Source organism: Carassius carassius, chromosome 50 (genome assembly GCF_963082965.1).
Source record: "Carassius carassius chromosome 50, fCarCar2.1, whole genome shotgun sequence".
NCBI classification, from domain to species: Eukaryota; Metazoa; Chordata; class Actinopteri; order Cypriniformes; family Cyprinidae; genus Carassius; species Carassius carassius.
In genome coordinates this window covers 10811020-10838366 of record NC_081804.1, presented here as the reverse complement: position 1 = coordinate 10838366, position 27347 = coordinate 10811020, and the positions used below count along the sequence as shown (strand labels likewise).

Genomic DNA, 27347 nt, shown 5'->3' with positions numbered 1-27347 from the left:
AATATACGATTCCGATGTGTTTAGTGATGCCATTTTCTGATGTAGTGTAAAATTTAGAATCAGTTTTTTTTCCATGTGAAGTGGAAGTAAAAATGTGTTAGTCCTTCCACTGTGACCGTGTGGAATTTTTTTTTTTGTTTTGAACTGGTGACATTTATTTTTTTATATTGGACACAATAAATTCGTTTCATATGTAGTGTTTGTGGTGTCTCCTTGCATTTAAATTACATCCTTATGTTTTCATGTGCAGTTACAAACTATTTGAGGATGCTGCCCCTTACAGATAGTGCAACTGAAATTTTCAATTTGATTCATCTGTAGAAATATATCTTAAATTATTAGTTAACAGGGTATGCAAATGTGATGACACATTGGAGTTAAAGCATTACTGTAAAAGAGCTGAATAAGGCTTTAATGAGTCATTGTTATGTAATGCATGATTCAGATGTAGAATCACTAGATTAAATTGTACCTACTGTTACTAAGGTATTAAATATATTTGGCATGCAATGACCCTTACAGTATATTCAGGATTTTTATTCCTCACATACATGATTATATAGAGCATATATAACCAGCAGTGAAATGTGACATTAAATATGCAAAACAAGTTAAATACAAGCATATAATAATAAAATCTATTAAAATGAATAGCCAAATTATAGTTTTCCGCAAACTTTATCTCTCTTCTGTGGAAATATCAATTCAGATATCTTCATCCTTCACTATATGAGCCAGACTGCAGATGTTATGAAGACTGCTATAATGCCTGTATTGTAACTGGAGTAGTTTAACCAAGATAACTATAATTTACCATAGATTTAAATTAAATTAAATGTATGCATTTAACAGACGCTTTTATCCAAAGCGACTTACAATGCATTCAGGCTATCAATTTTTAAATATCATTACATTTACATAATAGTCATAATAATAAACTTGATAATGGGTTGACAGCTGATGGGTCAATAAATCAAGCGCTTTACACTTGTTTCAAAACTAATTGCAGGTCAAAGTTTCCCACATTTTTTGGCCTGTGACTTTCATGGTTTGTAATTACAGTATACTCAGCTAACATGGGATGGTATGAGAACTTTGTTTAATGTTCTGGCAAGGTTCTCTCAAAGTTATGAAAATTTTTCCAGTAACGTTACTAGAAAATTCGCTCTCAATTATTTGGTCTTAAATAATGTAAGCACAAAACCATGATTTATACACTGCATAGAAGGTTTATAGAAATTGAAGCAGTTTAGTGTTTGTGTAGTGTTTTTAAATGTTCCTACATATTACGTTTCATATGGTTCAGAGAACATTCCCAAAATGCATGCAAAATATTTAAAATAGAACATTCCCTTTATGTTGTATCTAAAGTTCACGTAATTAAGTTTTTTAAGTTAAGTTTGTTTGTTTACACATTAAAAAGCACTCAGAACCAACGATTTCATAATTTAAACATTTTCACATTTTTGTCAGCTGGGTAAACATTTCAACCAAGAATGAATAATTTATCCATATATTATTCATTCATTGAAATAAAAATATTTATTAAATGAATGTCCACATACCTTTGGTCGTATGGTAGCTTTTAAATTTTTAAAATTTATTTATTCATTAAAAAAATAATTTCCAGTACTTTCACATGCATGGAAAACACTTTAAAAAACAACAACAATTATAAGTTAAAAAAATGTAAGTTATAATATAATACAACTTGAGCACCTAAAGGTTTCGAAAAGAAAAAGCCACGCGGTACTCTAAATTGTGCAGCCTAGGGCGAAATAAAATGAATAACTGAACAATTTGGATCACGCAATATACAGCATCCATTGTGCATCTTGTCTAAAACAAACTAACGAGGCCCTGCCTAGCGCTTACTTCCTTATTTTTGCCGCGGAACGTCGTGACGTTGTGCGTGATGACGCGGTGCGTAAGGCGATGGAGAGCTGCAGCCGCATTGTTGTGGGGGAAGAGGCGAACTAGCTTGCTAGCATAGTGTCCGTACGGCCAGCCCAATAACGACCGAAACCAGGCGCGTTAGTATGGTCGAGCTGCTGTTATTTTGAGCGTGTAACTCCGGCGTTTAAATGCTTGTTTTTGGATCCGGCAGACCGTTACGGATACCTCATATTACCCCTGGAATACAACGGAGAAGCGGCTGGTGGACGGTAGCGCTTGTAGCGCGGCTCGTGCACGGATTAAACCTACTGCTGTTCAGTAGGCCACAGCGCTGCTGCCTTTGGCTCGGCCGTACTGCCATTGAAGCTTCTTTTAACGTCGACGGCGAAGGTAAGAATGGACCGCAGTGTCTCTGGGGGTTTATTTATTTATTCACGGCTTTAAAGGGCGTTTGTATTCACGTTTTACAGCGCGTGTTTTGTTTTGTTTGACGCCATGTTTGCAGTGATGTCGGTGGGTCTTTCCAAACAGCATTAGCTCTCTAGCAGAGCCGCCAGCAGGCCGCCGGATCCAGTGTGTGTCCTTGCTGCTCAGTTTGTGTGTTTTCGTTCCAGTGTGTTTGGCCTCGTCCTGCCCTGCCCCCCTCAAACAAAAGCCTGGATGTAAGCCATGGCTGTTATCGGTTAAACACCAATTGCTTAGTTAATGGGTTAATGTGTTTGTTTGTGGAGCTTAAACGTCAGTTTTGTGTCGGCAAGAACGTTACTGTTGTGTTGTTTACATTGTAATCAAATAATTAACTGACGTTACATCAGATGGCGAAAAAGCACATGTTGAAAAAAAATACAATCGGCAAGTTTCCATGCCGATTTTCTAGCTTGGGTTTGGGTTGCTATGGATACCAGATGGATGCGTGCTTGCGGTTAGGCCTGTTCACACCAACGACGTTAACTATAAAGAGTAAAAAAAAAATTTTTTTTTAAGAAATCCACTACACAAATGAAACGATAAAACACTAAGGAACGATATCGTTGAAACCACTTTCAGAACGTTTTTCCCCCAGCTGATAGACAATAAACACATTGACAGTCAATAGCCTCTTTCACACAGTAATACCAGTAAATTGCCGTAAAATTACCGGAACGACTTCTCGTATGCGCTGTTCACACAGTCAACTACATTCCGTCTTTTTTTCAGGAAAAGCACCATTCACACATCCATTCTAAAATACCGGTAAATTCTGTGACGTCATAAACCTCTAAACAGCTGCGCTCGTATTTTTAAACATGGAGGGTAATACATGGTCAGTATTTCTGTTGATGGTTTCATTTTTTGTTTCAAACTTTAGTATTCATGCAACTACTTTTGTTACAGAGACATCGTAATAGACGACTGGTTTGAATAATTATACTCACCATTAATAAAACACCTGATGCTGTAGGGAGCTGACCAATTTAGTGAAATTCGTCTTGAAAGGATTAATAGCACAATGAAGTGGCGATTGTAAATTGCAGTCTGTAAGACGCGCGACATGGCAGAAAAGGTGCGTTCACAAATGTAAACTATATGCTGATCCAAATTAATATCAAATAGGCTAGTCTATCAGCGCAGATAAACAGTTCTGCGTTCAAATTGAGTTAAAAATATGTTGCAAAGTACCGGAAAAAAGTAATTACCATGAATGTGACAGAGGGAAATAGAAAAAAAAATTATATATATATATATATATATATTTGAATTATTTACTAATAAACTAGTGTTTTCTGAGTCTGTGTCCCAAGGATGAAGTTGCCTGACTTGTCATCTCCTTATTAGACACGCATTCTATATGGATTATGATTGTAATAAAATAGATTTTTTGTTTGTTTGTTTTTATTATTTCGTTAAGTAGTAATTTAAAGCTTTCTACTGATATATGTATCATGTCTGTGAGGCATGTATTCGCTGAGTTTCGATTTATTTTTGTAAGCGCTCCTGTTCAAAACAAGACGGCAGAAAGCATGTTTATTTTCTTTATTTTATATTTCTTTATTTTATATTATTATCTCGCTGGCACCTATATGTCCCAAAAAAGCGTGCTTTATCTTGCAATTTCCGCACAAAATATTCGATATAGTGTACATTTATATGGGTTTAACGTTAAAACATCGTTACATGCTTGAACTGTTTTATATCTTTAGATTTTATTTTAGACAATCCGTGATGATTTGAGAAGGCTAAACTGATCAAACAGGCTATGATCAACTCTCCCTCTCTGTGCTGGCCGATTGTTACTTTAAAAACAAAACTTATAGGCCTGTTTAACGATCAAAAACTGCTCCAAACATACAAAACTGAACTATTTTAATAGCTGAAACAGTATTAACAGTTTTGGGAGAATAGGGGAAAAAGACGGGCTGAACATCCTCAAGTGTGTTGCGGGGCAAACTGAAAGTTGATGCCGAATGTCCAGCACTCTTAGTCACTGCTCCGACTTCTCGTTTGTACCCTATGTGTTTTTCCCTAGGTACAAACTAAAATAAGTTGTAAAACTTAAAAGTTTTTATTTTTTATCATGGTGTTCGGCATGATGGGTCGCGTGTGATTTCATGACGTGCCGCGGGTTGAGATCCACTGGTTTAGAGCTACAGGATTTGTGGAGTAGCAGGATCCCCAAATAGATTGACAAAATTCATAATAGGAACAAGAAATACCTCCACTACTACTTCGTTTGTGATGGTCGTCTATTTTTTAGATATTAAGACGTAATGTTTTCAGTTTATTGATGACCTGACTTTGTCCTGTGAATGCATTGCTCTCGGAGACAGTTAACAGTTATTTTATCATACGTCACTGCATCACTAACAGTTCCTCTCAATTGACGACAAATTTCTTCATCCGCCCGGATAAGGAGGAGCGCTTTAATTTCACTGTCGCTTCAGTTGGATTACATTTATTTAATTTTCTTAAACGGTGCGTGAATGCGTCACATTGTTATGATTGGCCCGGAGTAGACGTCTTACGTCACCGCGTTCTGAACTCGTACGTACTCATACCGGTAATTTTCCTTCTGTGTTCACACAGAGCAGAATTCCGGCAAATTACTGGTAATGTTACAACTTCTCATACCGGTAAATTGCCTGAACGAATTTACCGGTATTTTTTAAAAGATCCTGTTCACACATGATCTCTTTACGGCAATTTACCGGTAATTTTCCGGAAAAGTCTGTATGTGTGAAAGGGCTTAATGAGAATCCAAACCACTGTGAAGAGATTGAATTTTTAAAGTGGCAGTAGACAGAACTGGATACTTCACCCCAAAATGAAAATTTTGTCATTAATCACTTAACCCCTAAGTCGTTCCAAACCCGTAAAGCTTAAACGAGATTCATTTTTGTATGCGAATAAAACACAAATAAAGACTTTATTTAACAATTTGTCTCCTCTGTCTCTCCACATCAATGTAGCCCTATTTTGGAGAATATGAGCTGAATGCAGACTGCTTATGCTCTTCTGTGTCAGCAGCACCACAATTTAAATTGTTAGTATCAATATGTTAGTCTTAAGGTTATCTTTAGCCTCTTTTACACTGCATGTTGGTCCCGGAAAATTGCTGGAACATTGCCGGGTCACCTTCTGTGTGAACGCAAACACGTCCCGGGATTGATCTTGGGTTGGGGACTTTCCCGGGTTCAGTCCCGGAACGAGCGATGTGTGAACAAAAGCCAGAACTAAGGTCGTAAAGTAGAGCTGGGCGATATATCCAACTATATGATCATGCGCATCTAGTCAGTATCTGGTTCTGTGATTACCGCTAAATCGCCATCACCTACTCATAATTGGAGCGGCATTTAATAGACAGAGCCATAGATCACTGACAAGCTACGCAATATTGCGTTCATTATCGCAGATGAATCGCCTTCGATTAGGGGTGGGCGATATCTCTATTTAAAATATATCGAGATATTTTTTAAACACGATATGGATTTTGACATATCGTATATATCGATATATTGTTTATATTTAATTCTGATTGCGCCACTTTGCTTTTTCTGCCTTCTCTGTGCTGTGCTTGCCCCCGCTCGCTCACCCCCCGCCTCGTTGCTTTTGTCCCCCCTCCCCTCGCATGTACAGAACTAACGTTAGTCTAAAAAAAAGTCTCAAAAAAAGGACAACTGTTTCCATTATATGGAGATACTTCGGTTTTCAGACGTCGGGTGAACAGCAGACAGTTGTCTACTGTATGGCCCAATGATTTCCACGATGCAGAAAACGTGGAGGGAATCGCGGAATCCAGTCATAAAAACGGAAATTACAGTTTAACACGGAATGGCAAGTAATTTGTCAAATTTTGAATGAATTAATCAAAAGTAGGTCATTGCACTTACATCAAATCGCGATATGGACTAATATCTGCAAATATTAAACCGTAAAGGTCTATTTAAATATGAATCCTGCGTGTCTGTGTTAATGAATGGCGCAGAAGCGCGTTAGTCACTTCATGAGCATCTGACCGTTTGATTTGAGTAAAACTAGCGTCATATATCACATCATAGACTGTAGTATCACATACACAGAACTGTAACGGTTCATCAAAATAAAAGTATTTGCCAGAAATCTATTACTATTGTTCAGCAGAATGTACATAGCCCACTACTACTACTATTAAAAAGAAACGAACATAATTTTTAAAGGAATAATCACACAACATTTCTTCCATGTTTTATTTTTAATAGTAAATCCTCTTTATTTACCAAAAAATAAAGTTTGCTTAATTTTAAATAATTAAAAGATAAATTAAATGAATGTTTTATGCCTTCATTTGATAAACAGAAAAATGTAAATACACAGAATTTCTGAAGGGAAAAAACATTTCACATAAGGCTATTGTAAGAATTTGTGTAGAATTTTTAAGAACTAATTAAGTTGTTTTTATGCATTTAAATAATTACACATGCTAAAACACAGAATTAGGTAACAAGAAAACATGGTGAAGAAAAAATAAAACGTTTCATAGAGCCCTAAACATGTAATATCTGGCATATTTGTTTTTGCAGTAGTTTTTTGGGGGTTATTTTTCCTGTAAAGATATTGAGATATATATCGTATATCGAGATATAGCAAAATATATCGAGAGCTATTGCGTAGCTTGTAAGTGATCTACGGCTCTGTTTATTAAATGCCGCTCCAATTATAAGCAGGTGATGGCGATTAAGCGGTAATCACAGAACCAGATTTACTGACTAGATGCACATGATCATATCGTTAGATATATCCCCCAGCCCTATCGTAAAGGGTGTGTCGTAGTGATGACGCACGTTATCGTGCGACACTTTTACAGTTGTTTTGAAGGCAGATCAATGTTCACAACGGAAAGAAATATGTGCAAACTATTCTGAAGCAGAGATCAGTTAGCTCCTCACTTTCCGTGCTGAAGCTGAGATCGTTCGCCAGCTTAAGTGAAAGTTAACGTGCCCAGCGTTTTTGACTCGTACATTACACGTCATCCTGATGTCACGTGTCTTTACGGGACCTTTACGGGTTGTGTGTGAACGCACACACATATTCCGGGAAATCACTGTCAGTGTGAAAGGGCCAAAATCTAGCGACACATTACCCGTGTATTTTCTGGAATCGCAGTGTGAAAGGGACTTATAAGGCAGTGTGCTCCAAAACAGTGGCAAAAATGCATTTAGAATATATAAGCATTCAAAGCTTGCAGTTTGTCACTTCTGCCAAAACGTCACAACGATTTTTTTGACGTCACAACGTACTTCATCTTCTCATCAAACCTTCTGACCAGTCAAATGCTCTCTAGAATCCAAAGTGCCCGCCCCCTGCACAATAAATAAATGCTAAAGTGCCGGCTAAGATCGTTCACTGTGTAGTATTTCCTGTACAGTGAATGGCTCATAGTACACAATGTAGATGATATGGAACGATTCAGACAGTGTAAATATGCTTTCGATTGGTGCAAATGAGGTATGGTTTCACGTTGTTTTACTCTAACCATGGCAGCGCACACAGTCTGATCTGAACTTTCCAGAGACATGATCACACGGAGCAAGTCATATGCGCGAGTCAGTATTAGGGATGTAAAATATCGATTAATTCCATGATCGATTGTCGTTTAAATTAATGCTCAATTAATTGATTAATCTTTAACCATAATGCTGCAAAATGCATCTATTGCAGGCAGCAGTCACCGGCATGACAGGATGTGCAAAAGCCACACACACTCACAAAATGCTTTCTCACTTGAATTAATTGGGTTTTAGTCTGAATAAAATGCTAGTAGCAGGATTATAAAATGAATCTATGTGATTATGATCATTTGATAAAATGAAGAGAGCGTGTCGTACGTTTGAGATCATTTTACTTTGTTGACTGTTTTCTGGCACAGAGACTGCTGAACGTGCCTCTTTAAATGGTTTTGTGGTGCTTTTTGTATTTGAATACACAATTGCAATGTTTTCAATCGCGATTATGGCACTGCGCAGTAAGTGAACCGCATCCATCGGCACACTCTTGTTCATATTAATTTGATCCTTATGGATTCTGTTCTAGAAAATGTCTGATTTTGAATTTTTGCGTTCCGGTAGCCAAGCTTATTTGTTTTAAAAAATCCGGCATACAGTGCATTAGATCATGACAGTGCGTGTGTGCATACGAAGAAGGAGCGAGCGTGGCTTTAGCTAGATTTATTTGGAGATTACTGCTCATGTCTCGTTCGGCACAAATCCAAATGTTTCCATATTCGCAATGTATTTAAATGTTAAACCATTATTTGTAATGTAAACTACTTACACACTCGCGCACAGACGGTGAAAAAAAGATGATCCTCTTCATATGAGCAAAAACGTCCTTGGCATAACAGCAGGGTGGACCGGTATAGCTGGTCTATTTAAACTGACCAGTGTAAACTTTTAAATGTTTAGTTGACTATTTTATTTTGATAATGAACAGACTGCGATGTAAGTTTGAATCGCTAGAATATACGTGTGTGCCAGGCTCGATCGATCGAAACAGAGACAGAAAAAATGTAAAAAGCTTTTTCGCAAAAGTGTTTACTGTCATTTGTGCACACTCAGGCCATCCTTAAAAATATTTTGGTTTGCAGTAACAGTAATAAAAAAAAAAAAAAAGGGTCGGTAGGTCGGTCTATTTTTTTTTTTTCAAGTTTCAATGTTAAAAAAAAAAGTAAATTTTTGTGATGATGACGACGTCGGTATGAATTTAAACAAATTAGCAAATAGTGACTGGGTCTTCAACCTGTGCCTTCGGGCGCATCATTGCAAACCTCATTTTGATGCAGGTTATATAGACCACAAACAAATTTAAATCTTTGTCAAAAACATGTTTATTGCATGAATTTCAGGTGAGAAAAAAAATGAGGTACTGTTTTACTTGCATCCACCGCTACGTATCAATGCAACCTATCAATGTCTAAAGTTTTATACGGCAAATAACACCAAATATAGGTAAATCCACGGACAACAGGCAGGAGAAATGTAAAGATTCAATATATTGGTAAAGACCAATATTTCCTATGATTTATTGTCGTGAAGTTACGTGCATGACAAACAGGAGTGCAACATTTTCGAAAAACAATAAGCAGAGTGGACTGCCATAATGCAAAACATTTACTCTAGGCTTCAACATGGCTGTGTTTACGATTCAATTTCAACAACAACAAAAAAATTGCATTGGCGATTTTCTTAGACTATCAAAAAAAATATTTTTTCGAATATTCGTCGAATTTAAAATAAAAAGCCCCGGTACGTGTTCCATTCCATCTCGCCGCGCGCACAGCTGTGTATACACAACTTTCAAAGGCGGACAAGCTCGACATGCAGTATCTGCTTTCTCATCTTTCACCTCATGTACGCGCACGAGATGCGATGACAATATATGTGTCATTGCATTATAAGGTTATGTTAACCTATCCAGTTGAAGCCACTTAAAAAAAAATAAAATAAATCAATGTGGAGTAGATCTTGTTTACATCAAAACTGAAACCAAGCGAATCACACAGAACGCATATTTCGCGCATCTCATGTTTTTAAATGAAAAAATGTATCCTGTGTGACTGGTTTTCCGCCCTTTTTATTTATTTAACAATGCATGCATACATGATGCTGTTTTGTTTTATAGTTCTTTAAGCAACTTAATTAATAATAATTGGTTTCATAATTGTTTTTTTTCACAGTCATTTATTCTAATGCTTTGAATAAACATGCAGTAATCTTGAGCCTCAGAAGAGAAGCAAAAAGCTTTTCTTCACCCTAACTGAAATTATGCATTTAAAATTCGAATACAATTCGAATTTTGATCATATTTAAGTAAAAAATTAAAATTTAGTTTTTTCAGCTATTTTGACAGCCCTAGGCGATTCAAGATTGTTGTAAAAAGAGAAACATTGTGCAGAAGTATTATTTGCTGTTATGCGTGTTTGTCCGAAGCTGCAGTTGCTGTGTGATGCCTGTTCAAAAAAAAAAAAAAAAAAAAACCTGGACGCGCTCCGAGAAAAGGTCGTTAAAATCATTTTCTTATTTTCGTTTTCGAAACTTGTCTTGGTTGATTCGTGCTTGATTCGTGCAATAGATTTTCGAACATAAAGTGACAGTCGACACGATCACGCTTTTAGACTAGAGAGGAGAAGGGATGGGAAAAGATCTGGGCACAGTTTTTCCAGAACTTTGTGCCAAGTTAAAGCGGTGTCGAGCTGTTTTAATGAATTTTTTTTAGATGTATTATGGTGCCCGAACCCGTATGACTTTGAACAGTGACCGCGAACATTTAGGCTAGTTTACTGCAGCCACAGCCATCATTACCAAGCGCGAACCGTTGACTCTGACAGTGAGTGAGAGTATGAGACGAAGCGAACGCACAGGCCACAGTGTGACATCCGTGTAAACACAGATGACGTCAAGGGTTTTTTTTTTTAATTAAAGATAGCCTTCATTTGTATGTAGGCCAAGGCAATTTATATATTTACAATAATTAAATATAATTAATAGTATTTTATTGCGTTTGTATTAGTTGTTTGAAGAGTAAAAAAAATAATTGGTCGGTCTTAACGCAAATTTACAATCGGCAAGTCGGTTGGACTAAAAGCAAAAAAAATAAAATAGAGTCGGTGCTAAATTGACAGGGTCGGTCGGGTTACGGCAAACAAGAATATTTTTAAGGATGGCCTCACAATAAAAACAGAGGATTTGTGCTCTTATAGGGTTAGGGAAATGTTAGATCGTGACCGTGCCTCTGGATGGCGTTCGAGATATAGTCTTCATTTATGTGGCTTTGTTCTGGTTTGCCAGTTGGTCATGAATTTCCACAAATTCAATAACATTTAGGCATTGTTTCTTAAATCTTCACAGTCCAACCCTCTAATTTTGCAGGTTTATTTTATCATCTTTCACTTTTAATCGCATCTCTTACTGTGTGTGGTAAACATGGGAAGGAAAATTAAAGATTTCATGAATTAAGTGTTGGGCGATATGGTCATTTTTCAAATTGTCATATCGTCAGCCCGTGAGATCGACGATACACGATATATATCGTGCATGGATGGAACAAGAAAGAGACTTTGTTCTTGTCATAGCTTAACTATTTGGTGTTTTAGATAGAGCCTATGGAATCCCCAATAATCGAAAAAATATACTTTAAAACATACTGATAAACTAACATTAAATATATAAATACTGTTTTTAAAACAGCTAGTTCATACATCACATTAAAAGCTTAATTTGTACATTGTGAATGAATGATGATGCATTTACATATGCTCATGAGCCGCATGCAGCCCAACATTAAATCGGTTAACCGACCATCGACAGCCTTAATCGATTGCATCTCTTATCGACAATTAACCGATCATCGATTAATCGTTTACATCCCTAGTCGGTATATAATAAAAACTATTACAACTACTATACATAGCCTCAGCATGATTATGACCACTATTCTTTATTATTAAGAGTTTCATAATAAATCTAGATGGTAATCTATTAGACCGTGGCTGTCAAATGCAGCTTTACCAAGGTCAACAGCTCTGGCCCAAGCAGATATAAACAAAAAGCTATTTTAAAAAGACATATAGCAGCCCGCCCTCTTTTCCTGTTTCTGTTGAAATTGTCACCACATAGAATAATGCTGCGTGCTTCAAGACACTTCAGGGTACCTTTAAAGTCGGTCCGATTCCGTTTTGATGTCAGTGTTTTATCGTTCGTCAGCTAGCTAGTTTCAGAAGTACTGAAAGTTCCTCTGCGTCCTTATTGTCATGGTTTGGGTGTGGAACTTCAGTATTCTCAAAGAATTCAAAGTATTATAAAAACTTAGTTGTCGTCCTTGGTTTGAACAGACCTTGACAGTTAACAACATTTTTAGAACGATTTTTCCAGCTGATCAATATAAATGCTGACAGACAATCAGAATTCGTCAGACTTTAATAAGCTCCAGCATTTAAAGCCACAGTCATGCAACAAGTGAGTGTAATAAACAGGATGTTGATGTCTGTTGTTGTGAATGCTATTGTTAACTTTGTAGTCAACAGTCCTGGTGTAAATGGATGTTTACAGTGTTGCTGTATTGTTTTTATAGCATCTGTGTTTGTATTTCGATCCCGAAATGAAATATGATCTGTGTACAAATTGTGGCTTTGCATCAGTTGATGTGTGCTTTTCTTTTACTTCAGTTCCTCTCTGGCACTCAAAATGAGGAAGAAGGTTCGACATAATCGTGTTGCCACCCCACAGAGGCCTCCTTCTCCCATCAAACCCTCACGTAACCGCGAGACCTTGACATATGCTGAGGCTCAGCGTATTGTGGAGCTGGAGATCGACGGATCTGTGCACCGGCTCAGCATTTATGACAAAATGGATGTCATCGACAGCGATGACCCTTTAGCTCAGGAGATCAGTGAGTGCACCAGCAACAAGGAGAACACGGAGAAGCCGCAGCAGGTCCTCGTGCGCTCAGTGCGGCTTAAAAACAACCAGCAGAAGAAGAGCGCCGCGTTGACGACTGTGCAGGGTTCGCCAGCTCAGGGCAGGCTACCAGAGCCAAAGATCAGAACGGTTGAGTACAATCTCCCGGCTGTGCCACGGAGGCCGTCAGCGTACTACAATTATGTGGAGAAGACACTGGACGAGCTCGACGATGAGGTGGAATACGACATGGATGAGGAAGACTATGCATGGCTCGAGTTGATCAACGAGAAGAGGAAGAGCGACGGCTACAGCCAGGTCTCTCAGAACCTCTTCGAGTTTCTCATGGACCGCTTCGAGAAGGAGTCTTTCTTTGAAAGCCAGGGCCAAGGAGACACCCAGCCACTTATCGACGAGGATGCCGTGTGCTGCATCTGCATGGATGGCGAGTGCCAGAACAGTAATGCAATTTTGTTCTGTGACATGTGCGATCTCGCCGTGCATCAGGAGTGTTACGGCGTCCCCCATATCCCGGAGGGCCGCTGGCTTTGCCGGCACTGCTTAAATTCTCCCGCCCAGCTAGGCGAGTGCATATTCTGTCCGAATAAAGGTGGAGCGCTTAAGAGGACGGATGATGATCGCTGGGGGCACGTAGTCTGTGCCATCTGGGTCCCTGAAGTGGGTTTTACCAATACGGTTTTCATTGAACCCATTGATGGTGTGGCAAACATTCCTCCAGCTCGCTGGAAACTTACCTGTTACCTGTGCAAGAAGAAAGGAGTGGGCGCCTGCATTCAGTGCAGCAAAGCCAACTGTTACACAGCTTTCCACGTAAGCTGCGCTCAGAAAGCTGGTCTCTACATGAAGATGGAGCCCATCAAAGAGGTCACTGAATCTGAAGCTACTACGTTCTCTGTGAAGAAAACGGCATACTGTTGCTCTCATACACCTAATGGTTGTGTGAGGAGACCACTTACTATATATGAGGACTCCAAACCCAAGAACGGTTTATGTCAGAAGGCTGCTCACAGGGATAGAGCAAAGGGATGCCATAAGAAGAACAAAAAAAAGCTTGAATCGGAGCCCATCACAGTGGTACCCACGGTTTCTGGGCCTAGTATTACACCTAAAAGGTAGGGTGAAACCTTTTTCTGCAAAGATTTTCTGTATCTTTGTTGTTTTGAATGTTGAATGTTTTTATTTATTAATCCATTTTTTTGACGCTCTGTGATTTCCTGTGTCCTTACAGTTTCAACACAATTCTCAACCAAGTTTCTGTCCAAAAGAAGAAGGTGTTTGTGGAACGGGTTCTCAGTTACTGGATGCTCAAGAGGCAGTCGAGGAATGGTGTCCCACTAATAAGGCGCCTGCAGACTGCCATACAGACGCAAAAAGAACCAGAACAGGTGAGACTTTCTTAGTCTGCGGTGATTGAGAGAGTCCAATTCTTATGCGTATGAATTTTGAGCAAGGATTTGTGTTTTGAATGAAAGGCACCACGCGTTGATGACCGTCAAGCTCTGAAAGAGCAGTTAAAGGACTGGCATCGTTTACGGCATGACCTGGAGCGTGCTCGCTTGCTACTGGAGCTCATCCGCAAGAGAGAGAAGCTAAAGAGAGAGGAGGTATGATGGTCATCGTCATATGTTGTCATGTCAGGTGCAAGGGATAAAAAATTATTTTATTAATTTTAAACTATTTATGTATAAATATTAATATCAACTTGGTATCAAAGTACTGGTACTTATGTAATCCCTAATGTATGGAGCTACAAGAAAGGTGTGTTTAAGATCAGGTTAATGTAATCCCTCTCCCAATGTTTTGGTCTGGTTTCTGCAGATGAGGTTACAGCAGTCGGTTTTGGAGATGCAGCTCACTCCATTCCCTGTCCTGCTGCGAGCAGTGCTGGAACAGCTGCAAGAGAAAGACCAGACTAAAATCTTTGCCCAGCCAGTCAGTGTTAAAGAGGTATGTGTCTCATTCCGGTGGGCTCATGCTGGCCTTTTCAAACTCTAAATTGTCTTTTGATAATATAAGGATTCTTGATGTGAAAAAAAAAAGCTTAAAACAGGGGTTTTCAGAAAATAACTTTTATACTATTATGTAAAAATATTGAATTTAAAATGTTATAAATGAATTACACTTTATTCATTTTATATATATTTACAATTTATAATGTATTTGAATTAAATTAATTAATAAAAAAAATTATGCATTTAGCAGACGCTTTTATCCAAAGCTGCTTACAGTGCAGTGCATTCAGGCTATCAATTTTTACCTATCATGTGTTCCCGGGGAATCGAACCCCCAACATTGCGCGTGATAGCGCAGTGCTCTACTAATTGAGCTACAGGAACACTCATAATTCATATGTTTTAGTAATTTATTTTAGCTTTAGTGCAACAGCAATATAAAATCCAATAATTTTTTTTGTTTTTTTTTTACTTTGACTTTTTTTTTCTTCAATACATATGGGTTGCTATACATTGTTGGCATCACTTGCAACATTGTCAGAATTTGTCTTTTGGCATCTGTGTTTTAAAACTTAAGATATGATTTCATTTTTTTTGTGCTGCCATAGTTTTGATGATTATACTGTTATTCTTAAATTAGGGAAAGTATTTAATGGATAGGTTTGTCCAAACTATTTTAGTCTACATGTAGTTCCTAATTTTGTTCCATGCTTGATTTTTGCTCTTGTGTACAGGTTCCTGATTATTTAGACCACATCAAGCACCCTATGGACTTCTCCACAATGAGAAAGCGTATTGACGCCCATGGGTATAAGAACCTGGATGAGTTTGAGGATGACTTCAACCTCATTATCAACAACTGCATGAAGTACAATGCTAAGGACACTTTTTTCTACCGTGCTGCTGTGCGTCTGCGAGATTACGGTGGAGCGATCCTCAGGAAGACTCGGCGGGACACCGAACGAATAGGCTTTGACTTTGCCAGTGGAATGCACCTTGCTGAGCCTCCTAAGATAGAGCCACCTCCAGCATTGACCTGGGATGAGGGTAAAGACCCTATGTGTTACATTTCTCTTCTCTGTTCGATTTTAGACTAATCACTTATTTTGGTTTGTTGGTGAATCATTATGAATTCTATTCTGTTTGTTCCAGTTGACAGACTGTTAAACCCAGCCAATCGCAAGCACATGTCTAAGGAGGAACAATTGAATAAGCTGTTGGAGATGCTGGATTTAACCACTGCCATGAAGTCATGCCCTTCTCGGAGCAAAAGGCTCAAACTGCTCAAAAAGACCATCAGCGATGTGCGAATGGAAATGGGTCACAAAATGGAGCCCCCTTCATTGGAGCAGAATATGAGGAATGAGGAAGAAGGTGCAGTTCTTTTGAATCAAATGTTTTTTTTTGGCTCACAGTAACTGAAATTTACTGAAACCACTTCTCATCACTTTCATCATTCAAAGGTTTAAGTGAGGTGGGGGGGGGGGGGTTCAATTAGATTTCTCTTCATTAATAGCTTGTCAAACCTTCCTTTTAGGAGCTGTGAAACTCAAAATGGGTTCATATTAAATATTTAATGTTTCATTACAGGTGACAAGTTACCTCCAAAACTTGAGCTTTCAGATTCTCTGCCACTCCTGAAAAACTTAGACAGTCCCTGTGAACCTCCGACACTGAAACCCATGGAGCCCAGCCTTGAAAAGTGCCCAAAAAAGGTCAAATTTGACGGGAAGACGTTCTCTACCTCACTTCTAAATGGTCTCTCCTCTGACGTTATGCCCTCAGAAAATAACGTTATGGTTGCTACCTCCACTCTTACTGAACCAGCGAATATGGTCAGCCGCCGAACAGCTGTGCTGTTCCGAAAGTCAAAGAACACGAGTCCGCAGAAGCCGTCGAACACAAGTGAATCCTCAACTGATTGCCCTCAGCTGGGCACTAAGACGTTCTTGTCAGTGGTCATCCCTCGCCTCGAAACCCTGCTCCAACGCAGGAAGAGGACGCACAGTGCTAGTGGAGACAGTCAGGGTGACGAGGATGAATGTCCGATTAAACGCTTGGATACTGGTAAATGACTTTCTCTTTTCTTTTAAAGAAACACAGTACCCTTCCCTCCATGGGCATGTTATAGACATTGTTTTGTACTTACAGGCATGTCTAATGGCTTTTCTGAGCCAAAGAAAGGGCTAATTGTGAATCGGCTGTCAGAGCCTCGTCGCCGCTGTGCTTCAGAGTCCAGCCTTTCCTCAAGCGGAAGTGGGAGCATCCAGGAAAACACAAGGTGGGAATGAGTACATAGAATAAAATTTCTAAACCTTTAATATGCAATATTTTTTTAGGCTTTATTACTCGTGATGAATGAAGTTCCTTTTTTGAATGTTTTCAGCGATGTCAGTCACACGAAGAGCGGGAAAGGGAAGCTGGCGATGACGAGACGAAACACGACGGACGATAAAAAAGAACTGGTCATTTGCGTGGAACCAGGGAACATTTCCAAAGCCAACAAGCTGGCAGCAGGTGAGCGTCCAGCTTTTTGCAGCCATGAGCGGGTATGTGGGATTTTACACCAGATCCATTCTTCAGTTCAGAGAAGTGGGTCAGACCCGTTCTGGCAGCTGCATTGGTGTCCCGTCAGCTCTCTGCAAGCTCGCTGTCCTTCCTTTTGCTTGCTTTGCCACTGACCTGCTCTTCATGGCTTCGTCTAACACAAAGACCGCTGCGTACTGCCGTAGTGTCTGCATGTGTGAAACACTCATGTTTTAATAGTCATCACGGCTTATCCTTTCCTTCTGAGTAGTTGCTGCATATGTTTGCTCTTTAACATGGCGCTTAAAGAGGCAGTTTACTTGAAAATAAAAATTGTCATAATTTACTCAGCCTCATGTCGTTCCAAATAATTTTTTTACCTCCGTAAAAAACATGAAATATTAATTTTTGTCTGTCTTGTCCATTCAGTAAAACTGTATAGTGATACAAGCTCATAATAAATATGATAGTCCAAACCATTGCACAATAACTTTTTATTTCAAGTGCATGCTGCAGTTTTGTTGTCTGAGGCTTTAAATAGTCGAGCTCTTTAAAGTCAGGTGGATTCTGATTGGCTGTCAATGTTTTTATCACTGGTCAGCTAGAAACTGTGAGGGTGAGTAAATGATGATGGAATTTGAATTTTTTTGATGAATTAAGATTGCTTACCCATCAGTATGCTGAATGAAATCTTTGGACTGCCGTGCACTTTCCCCAGAATTGGATAGCTTACTTCTGCATTCCGACTCGCAAGCATGTCAGAGTCTGAGTGGGCTCATTAGTCACATGACATGTTTGACCTTTCCAGACCAAATCAAATCCCTTTTCAGCACATTTATTATTCTATCTTGATTTAATAAATAAATATAAATAAATTTGTCTTTGGAAGTGGCATTAGAGGCATAATAGTGTCTGGTTAATGTCTCGGCATGCTTCCGTTAAAGAAATGACCCACTGCTGCCGACTGCTGATTGGCTAAATACTGCCATGGCTCTTGAGGTGTTCTGCACCATTTTTTACGGTGAACCCCTCATAACTTTCCATTATTCCTACTTTCATAGAGATTGACAGCAGCAATATTTGGATGCCTGCTAACACTACACCACTTAATCTGGAGCCCCTTAAACTAGTTTGGGCCAAACTTAGTGGATATCCTTCCTATCCTGCCTTGGTGAGTGTGCATGTGTGCATGCCGTCAGAGATTGGTTCTCCTTCTCTTCCTCTTCATTATTTCATGCATCAGCCTCCTCAGTGGCCAACAATCAACCATAACATTATTGCCAGGTGATACAACCAGGATGTGTATGTGCATACATTTGTTTTGTGCGAGTCTGTGACATAAGTGTGTGTGCGTACCTGTGTTTTGTGGCAACCATTTCCATTTCCAACAGTTTATATGTTAACAGTCACAGGCACACGCAGAGTTACCAGGTTACCAGGTCTTTCGAGATGCACGTTGGAAGATTACTGTTGTGTTGACAGCCTCTCTGCCCACATGTAGATCATAGATCCTCAGATGTCTCGAGCGGGATGCCATCTCAACGACGAGTACATTCCCACCCCTCCACGGGACGTGCTCAGGGTCGGAGAGCTGATGCAGTTCAGGTCCAAGGAGAAACTCTTCCTCGTCCGCTTCTTCGACAGCAGACGCAACTGGTGAGAAGTCTAGCATTTAGAGAAACTTTCAAATATTTCCACAGTTAAAGTGAATTGTGTTAATGTGTCTGACATTAGCGGTTGTTACACTGTGGTCCTGGGGCAGCTGCGATTTGTTCCCAAATGTTTTAAGGGGTATTAAAACTTAACATGTAAAGATTCTTGAATTTAAGATTTTTGTTTTAGAAGAAAAAAGTCTTAGATCATTGTTGTTTTTTCAATTGTGATTTGTTTGAAAAACTTAAAACAGACACCCAAGGGACACCAAAAATTGTTGACAGATACCCAAGGAACACCAAAAGGTGTTGTCTTCCTCCTTTCTTTCTTTCCTTCTTTTTTTTAATATCATTACTCTTTTAATGGAAACTGTATATCGTACAATGTTTTGGTAGCCGATGAAATTATTTATTTATATTAAACAACTTTATTGATTAGATGTTGATTTGTAAAATTAGAATTTATTATAAATATTGAATTATAATCATAAAATATGATTTTTTTTATCATCAGATGTTAAAATTGTACAATTTCTATTTTAAAATATTGTATATGTATATGTGTGTGTGTGTGTATATGTCATGGCAAAATATATATCTTAGTGTTTCTGACTTGTTTTTCTGCACAAATATCTAAACATCCTTAAATCAGGATATGATGATTACTTAAGGTGCAAAATTAAGATCTTGATTTCTGAAAAAGCAAGAACAAATATCTGTCAGTGTAGAAAGAAAACGTGTTTTCCCTTTGAAATAAGGGAATTTAGTCCACTGGCAGATATTTATTCTTTTTAATAGAATTTACTTCATTTTGATCAATTTGTCATTTTGCTTCTCAAGTAAATGTATATTGATTTGAGAATCTTTAGACAATTGTGGTGGAAAACCAGTAGTGGAGATCAGTATGAAGTTGTATATCAAACTTGGAAGTGTTGCTAATACAACTAATTTACATGTAGAAAACATAGAGACGTTCCCTTCAATTAATTGATTAAATTCTTTAGTTGGTCCTAAAAAAAGTCTTTAAACTGTCTTAATTTTAAATCCATAAAACCAGCAGACCCTGATGCCTTTGCATTAGTAAGAGGAATGATCATATGTGACCTGTGCTGGCAAAATGGAGTCTCAATGAGCAAATTTTCAAAAATTGTTATTTTTATGTTCGCCTTCTTCATTAAAAGACTTTCAGAATGATGTATGATTTGTTAGAATCAGACAAAAATGACTGTTTGAAGTGATAGTCAGCAAAGTTCATTTTGAGAAAAATCACAAAGCAAAATTACCTGCAACGTTGCAGCTCTATTACAAATAAATTGATTTATTAAAACTACAAAAGCAGTTCAGTCAAGATTTTTCTAAATCATTTTTTTAAATTGTTCGATTAATATTAATGAGGCAGCCTATATCAAGACCTGCTGTAATGCACGGATTTAATAATAATAACAACAGATTATGTTTTTCGTGAATACTTTTAATTCTGTAATTCTGTGTATGTGTGTATATTTATTGGGATAGTGCCTTTATGCGTGTGCTTCGGATGACTTTCAGCATGAGAAATGAGCGGAGAAAAAGTACTCCTCAGAAAACGCAAAAATAAAGGTTATTAAACATCTAAAATTATTATTTGGAGCACTGGGATTGCTAGACATTCATTTTTTTGAAAACCTCAAAATCGACTAAAATCTTAATTTTTCACTTAATTTTTTTTGCCTGTAGATCAAAATTATCCCATGCACATTCAGAGTCATTTAGCCAGCACACGGGTCACATATTTAAGGGTTCTCATAATTTACTTTTTTTTTTTTAACCCCTTACTCATCCAGCCGCTTGTTTATGTAGTATTGTGCTGGGCAGTGGACTGAAAAATGACTCATCTAGTTGGGACAGTGTATTTAAAAATGCTGCTTCTGATGCTGTTTTAAGTTAACTGTATTCTTCAATCTCCATCAGGCAATGGCTTCCTAAATCCAAGATGGTACCATTCGGAATCGACAAGACCTTAGATAGAAGCAAAATGTTGGAAGGCAGAACGTCAGGCATCCGTAAAGCTGTGCAAAGCGCCTTCAACCGTGCCATGAACCACTTGAGCCTTGTCCAGGACTTAGGCGCTGGAGATTAATGGAGATCCATGTTGGAGGGTTTCATCAAGTCCCACGTTTACCCAACGCTACGCTCCGGTATCAGACTGGCCCTTCCTCCCAATTCTGTTAGGAGCCGGCGAGCTTCTCAACAGACGAATGTGAGAGCACCTTCACTCTCCTGTAATGTGCTGCAAGACTGCTGTGAACTCACACACTGCCATCTACTTTCCTTTACACTTCCATCACCATCCACGATACGCCTTGTGTTTAACTCTGGCTGTATATACATCATCCTAAATTATCCAACACTAATTTATTATTTTTTTGGTTTGTACCGCACACGACCTCCTGGAAGATTTCAACTCCTAGGTAATTTCTCAACCGCACTGAGGTGCGAACCCATCTGGTGCTACATCACGTGCAAAGTCTTGATTTTTCCATGCGAGAGACTTTTGGAAGGGGCTGTCGCACTTACTGTATCAAACTTTTGTTGTTTTCTTTTTTTTTTTTCTTTTTTTTTTTTTTACGGTTAAGTTATTGTAATGTCAGTGCAAGCTTCTCCTCCTTGGCATTAACATGTTATCTACTTTTTATATAAAAATATTCTTATGGGACACAACTAAGTGATGTTTGTAAATATTTATATAAAGCTAAGAAATTATATACATGTAATACTTTAGAGTGGGTAAAAAAAAAATTCGGAGAAGAGGAAACAACAGTAGCGATGAAAGCCAAGAAGTGCATCACTCATGCAAAACCAAAAATTTTGCTGCCCAGTTTTTTCTCCTTTATTTTGGAATGTTTATCTCTTATTTTTTTCATATTGGTTTGTGTGAATGTTTCAGGCAGATAGTATGAAAAAAAAATCCCCCAAGTTGTTGCTTTTTTATTTTACTGTGCTCTCGGGAACTGTGTTGTAGGTCTGAAAAAAAATGTGCCTGTACAAATGTGTTGTATTAGGACAAAGAAAAGTATGCAAAACTTTATATTCAGAGTAGGCATATTTTGGTGGAAGCTGTGCTTGCCTATTTTTGCTTTGTGTGTGGGTGTTTTAATCATAGCCATCTGTTGTGACTGTTTAACTGTCTCTCTCCAGTATGGATTCTGGGTAGCATTCTGGGTTAAAACACTTTTTTTATGAATGTCTTGTATTGACCGGTACTCTTGTTTCTTTTCTCTGGGAGGATCACATTATAGCCAATGATAGTGAGTGCTGGCGAGATCCAGTATTTTTAAGTACACTGAAAATAAACACAAAAAAATTACAAATGGTTGTTTGTCTTTTTGATAGTTGATTGATTTCTCTTTTTTTCTCTCTCTCTCTCTTGAAGGTAACCTCAACTGTAATTTTGTGTTAGAAAGGGTCTGTCTATAACTAAGTTTGTTATCCCACTTTAAAAATAAGTCGATTTAGAAATTAGCTTCTTGTTTTTCTCAATTCTTTTAATCATATCTAAAGGTTTTTTTTCTTTTTTCTACAAATCAGTTTTACTTTTGTAGATATTATGATAGTGTTTGTGTAATTTTATTTTATTTTTTTACTGTTTACTTTGTTTAATTTTAGTTATTTTGGAAATTTAAAGTAACATCTTGCCTACAGTTGAAATGTTTATATAATGATTTTAAGTTTTTAAATAGTTTGTTTCAGTTTACCTACTACAAATTAAAATTATAATACACAATTTATATACAATGTATTTTAAGAAATGAAAATAATCATGTTAAATATATTTCCCAAGCATGATTATTGAATATGCCATCAGTTTAAGCAGCACATCACTAGATGGCGCTGTTGAACCGAACACAATGTTGATGACCCACCCAACCCATAACAAAAGCGGTTGAGCTCTGACAGATTTTGATTGTAAAAGATCTCTTCTAAACTTTAATAATATTTCAGCAAGGTCAGCACTGTCTGTTGCAAAGCAGATTAAATAGGCCATTTATTCCGGATCAGTAGTACCTGTTCCAGAGATGTCTGGCTTGTCAACCAACAAGCACTGCGGTGCAATTTCGCTTTCTGTTTGTCTCGTCTTCATATGTTCCTCTTGTTCTGTGTCTCTGTTTATCACAGTTTGAATTTTCCACTGGTGTGCTTTCATCTGCAAACATACCAAATAATAAAAAAATTGCCTCTGTCTCCTCAGTCAGAGGAAACAGTTTAAACTGCCTTTAAAAAGGACGTGATTAGATAGGTTGAAACTATCATCCGTCCGCTTTATCCTGTCCAAGATCATATAGTGTCTTTTATATTTTTTTATATTATATGAATTTGACTAGCTAACAAATACACCAATACACGGACATAAAATGTGAATTTGAGCTCAATTTATTCTATTACGTAGAAGCATAAAATCATATTATTTTATAAAATAACATATAGTATAATATAATATAAATAGCGTTCAGATTATTTGTTCGGGTTTTCTGCACGTCAATAGCTTTGCCGCGCAACCGGCGGCAACACAGCGTCAAGTCCATAAAAGGAAAGGCGGAAGCTATTGAATTTGAAGCCTTTTTCATGACTTTGGAGTGTTCTCATCTATCAAACTGTTCATCGCTGAGATATTCAACGCGCTTGAAAACAGACGCCGATGTAACGTTAGTGTTTTTTTTCTGCCTAACAGGTAATATTTATTCTGTATAATTCAGTGGTTAAAGAGTAACTAAACCCTAAACCAACTTTTTTTAGTTAATGATCTATAAGAATGGGGCTTTATTAGTGCTGTTCATTGATTCGAGTAACTTTTTTGACATTTGAGTAAAAAAAGTTTTAATTCTACAATACATGGTGTAAAAACGTGTGAGTGCTGCCCTCTTCAGGTTGAACGGTGGCTACTGCAGTTGATTTTTCCTATTGGATGTTGTGGTGGCAGGTGACATAAGCAGTTTCCAGCTCACCACGCCCCTTGGTACGAGCTACCACGCCCTTGGCAGTATAAAAGCATCAAAATCACTGTAGTGAGTCAGGAGCTGGAATTGCGAGTATTGGTAATGACCAGGATAGACTAATAAAGCATATATTTAGCATAGCAATTATATAGTTATTTAGATCTTCAAGTTAGCGTAGATTTATCTGTATTTAGTACAGTGGTCAGGATGGTACGTAGGTGTGTTGCTGGTTGCGACAGCACTGCTGGACTGCATAGTTTACCAGCAGACTTTAAAATTAGGCGCCAGTGGTTGCATGCATTTGGCCTGGAAGACCGAAAGTTCCCGCCTAGAGCTCGAGTGAGCAAACTGCGTTTTACACGGGATTGCTTCTCCAACGCAATGGAGGTGGAAATCGAATTGATATGAACAGACACCTCAACACCCTCCACTTCAGGTAAAAGTGGGGGAGAACAGTCCTCTACTTCAAATGATCGCTCTGTTGCAAAGCTGCGTCATTACAGTCACTCTCCATTTTAGCGTCTCTGACAGCAGCTGTCAATCAATCCGTCACTGTGGGTCTCAGGTTCACGCCGCACTCGCTCATCCCCCCCCCTAGGTTCGTCCCCTCTATCTCCGCTGTGATCTGCCCACTTTTCAGCATTTTTCAAATATTGTCAGTGGGTGGAGTCAGGCTCTGAGCAGGGGTTTAGTTACACTTTAACCTTTCAGAACCGCTAGCATCGCATATGCAGCAGTTGTTAAGAATATCTTAAGCACCCGTCTAACCGTTTTTGATACTTTTGTGTTTTCTTCGGTTTGTTCACTATCTGTATCCCTCCGCTTGTTTTTTTTCAACTTACCAGAAAAATCTGCATTAGTGTTGGGAATTTTTGAGTCTTTTATGAGTCATTCCTTCAACCGTTTCGTTCATAAAAACTGATTCATTCAGAAACAAAACCGCTGGAGACCTTAGAGACTCAATGGTTCATTCTGACGTGGCTTGAAGAAGAATTATAAAGGACTATAGATATGCAGCCTACAAGATTTACATTACTGTATTAACAGAATTGAATTGATTGTGATGAACTGTACTAGTAAATAAATAGAAGCAGAACTCCAGCAAACTATATTACACTGAATATTAAAACAGAGAATATTGCACAGAATGTGAAGTATTACATTGCACTACAGTACAGGGTCCAGTTTAATAAAAAAGGGTCCATGTGCCAGACACTTCACTATCTTGAGGCCACGAGTTCTCTTTCATCATCTCGTGTTCGAGATCCACCTATGGGAAGGGCATCCGTACCTGACCTCTGCAGAAGCATCCAATTGCACCAAGTCTGGCTAGACAGACAGAAGCGCGCAGCCAATGCCAGGTAAGGCCCCACCCCTTACCTAAGGGCATATAATGGCTACGACGCTGCTATTCTCCAGTTGACATTCGCTTTTCACGATCTCTGCACTGACACAGTTCGGTTGGATTACGCTGCTCACTTTCGTGTCTTCAGGAGGATATATCGCCAGATCAGCCTCCGCCAGACGTGACAGTCGTCTTTCAGCCTTTTCGCTGTGTTCTACATTCGGAGCCACCCGCGCTCTCGCCTTTTTCACATGCTCCTCCTTCCACGGCTGCCCGCCACGGATTTTTCCGAGTTCTTCGCTGGTATGTCACTGTCTAAACCTTCCGCTTCTCCCGGGAACAGCCTATCACGGGCCTGCCTGGCCGCGTGTGGTGCGCTTATTGCCGCTACGGATCTTCACCCTTTCTGTGTGGTTTGTTTGGCCCTTAAACACGCTCAAGAAGCCCTGGAGAATCCGGAAAATTGCAGCCATTGCCTTATGCTGCCCAAGAAGCTGTTACGACGCCGTCTTAAAGTTGCAGTGTCCCAGTGCTCCGAGCTTGGCCTTTCTGACTCGGACGGGGGACATGGTGACGACGTCGCGCTACCGGGGGACTCCCGGGGCGCCGCCTCACTTATTTGGGCTGACCAGCCCAATCCCGCATTCCCCGAAGAGGACATCTTCGCGGGCAACCTCACGCTCGTCGATGAACCGGCCGGTTCCGGCGATGAGGATGATGCGGCCCTTCTTGGGATCTCAGAGGACGAGGAGGCCATCCCGCCCTCTGGCGTTCCCCAGGCTAGCGTCCATGCAGCCCTGCCTGAGTCCATCCTCCTGGAGGTTTGTGAGCGAGCGGCCGCTCGCCTCAACATTTAGTGGCCAGCTCCGCAGAGTGCCACCGACCAGGAGAGGGATATCTATGATGGGAAAGTGTTGGGACCTCCTCCCGGTCCGAGGAAACTACTCTTCCTCATCCTTTCAGCGTGTGCTAAACACATGAGGCACAATTGGAGCGACCCGCTCGACTTCAAACACGGTCTCATGGGCCTTGAAGTGAAGGATATGGCAGCTTGGTATGGGTGACCCCCCTGCTATCGAGCCTTCCATCGCCAGGCACCTTAACCCTGCTCAGGGCGGGCTGCTCGCTCCCCCTAAGCCAGTCTTGCCCAACAAAATGGACCGTTTTTCTGCCTCAGTTCACCAGGCCGCATACAAGTCCTCGGACTTGGTTAGGGCCCTGAACGTCTCTTCCCTCCTCTCCGCTTACCAGGCGGAGATTTTGGATGATCTAGGGCAACAGCTGGAAAAGGGAACTCCTTCCCTACCCTTGTGGAAGGAGATCCTTACGGTGAACGACCTCGTCCTCCGTTACACTCGGCAGGCCGTCCAAGCCTGCGGGTGCTCTACAGCGCTTTCAGTGGTGGGAGAGCGCACGCTCTGGCTTAACCTGTCGGGCCTTCCTGACAGTGAGAAGCGGCGCATTGCGTGCGCGTCGGTAGAGCACGGCCGGGCTCTATTCGGCTCCGCCGTCGCATTGATGCAACAACGGTGTGACAACAAAAAGAAGGATGAGGCCTTCAAGCTATGCCTCCCTAGGAAGGCGGCCTGCCTGATGTCCGGCTGATGGGGGCATCGAGTCCACGTTCACAGGCCACGAGCCCTTCGGACTCTCTTCCTGCCCCGGAACCCCCATACAGGAGACACAGGGTCGCCCGCGGATGGAGCGGTTCCCCTCCTCTCGAGGCTGCCCAGCCCATGTGTTTTATGAACGTTGTGTGTTCCCCCCTCACGTTCAGGGGGTCTGTTGTGAGGAAAAGTGCAGAAGCAGTGTCACCACACCGCACACACTCTATTCCCCTCACCCAATTATTAAAGGCTTCGGCCCCAGTGTTTCCCCAACACAAAACACACAAAAAACTAAAAAAACACATTAAAACAAACTAATCTAATGAATTTGTTTTGGAGAGAGGATCTCTCTCTGCAGAGAGGGTCCATCTCTCTGTGGAGAGAGAAAGTCTGTCTGAACCCTTGCATGTTGCCCCTAGTTCGTCCACTAGATGGCGCCATTGCATCACAAATAACTCAGCTGGGCTT

General features: G+C 39.6%; 1 protein-coding gene across 4 annotated transcripts; it reads left to right on the top strand.

Moving 5' to 3' along the window:
- Positions 1 to 1881: 1881 nt before the first annotated feature.
- On the top strand, positions 1882 to 22304 carry LOC132133676 (bromodomain-containing protein 1-like). Of its 4 annotated transcripts, XR_009429207.1 has the most exons (14): positions 1882 to 2286; positions 12572 to 13936; positions 14053 to 14209; positions 14297 to 14428; positions 14643 to 14771; positions 15511 to 15823; positions 15929 to 16150; positions 16367 to 16843; positions 16928 to 17057; positions 17163 to 17293; positions 18364 to 18473; positions 18804 to 18958; positions 19209 to 19260; positions 20905 to 20992. XR_009429207.1 is itself a non-coding variant. In XM_059546581.1 (13 exons), the coding sequence occupies exons 2-13, from the start codon at positions 12591 to 12593 to the stop codon at positions 21071 to 21073; spliced, it is 3471 nt and encodes a 1156-aa protein (XP_059402564.1). In that variant the 5' UTR covers positions 1894 to 2286; positions 12572 to 12590; the 3' UTR covers positions 21074 to 22304. The 4 variants fall into 4 exon arrangements, 3 of the variants coding, with proteins under 3 accessions (XP_059402564.1, XP_059402565.1, XP_059402566.1); XM_059546581.1 differs by lacking the exon at positions 19209 to 19260 and having other exon boundaries at positions 1894 to 2286; positions 20905 to 22304; XM_059546582.1 differs by lacking the exon at positions 18364 to 18473 and having other exon boundaries at positions 1895 to 2286; positions 20905 to 22304.
- The last annotated feature ends 5043 nt before the right edge of the window (positions 22305 to 27347 follow it).

Excerpts from the sequence above, each read along its gene's own strand:
- LOC132133676 (XM_059546581.1), top strand. The coding sequence starts at position 12,591 with ATGAGGAAGAAGGTTCGACATAATCGTGTTGCCACCCCACAGAGGCCT. Across the intron at positions 16,844-16,927 it reads GATTAAACGCTTGGATACTG|GCATGTCTAATGGCTTTTCT; the intron begins GTAAATGACTTT and ends TTGTACTTACAG. Across the intron at positions 18,474-18,803 it reads ATCCTTCCTATCCTGCCTTG|ATCATAGATCCTCAGATGTC; the intron begins GTGAGTGTGCAT and ends GCCCACATGTAG.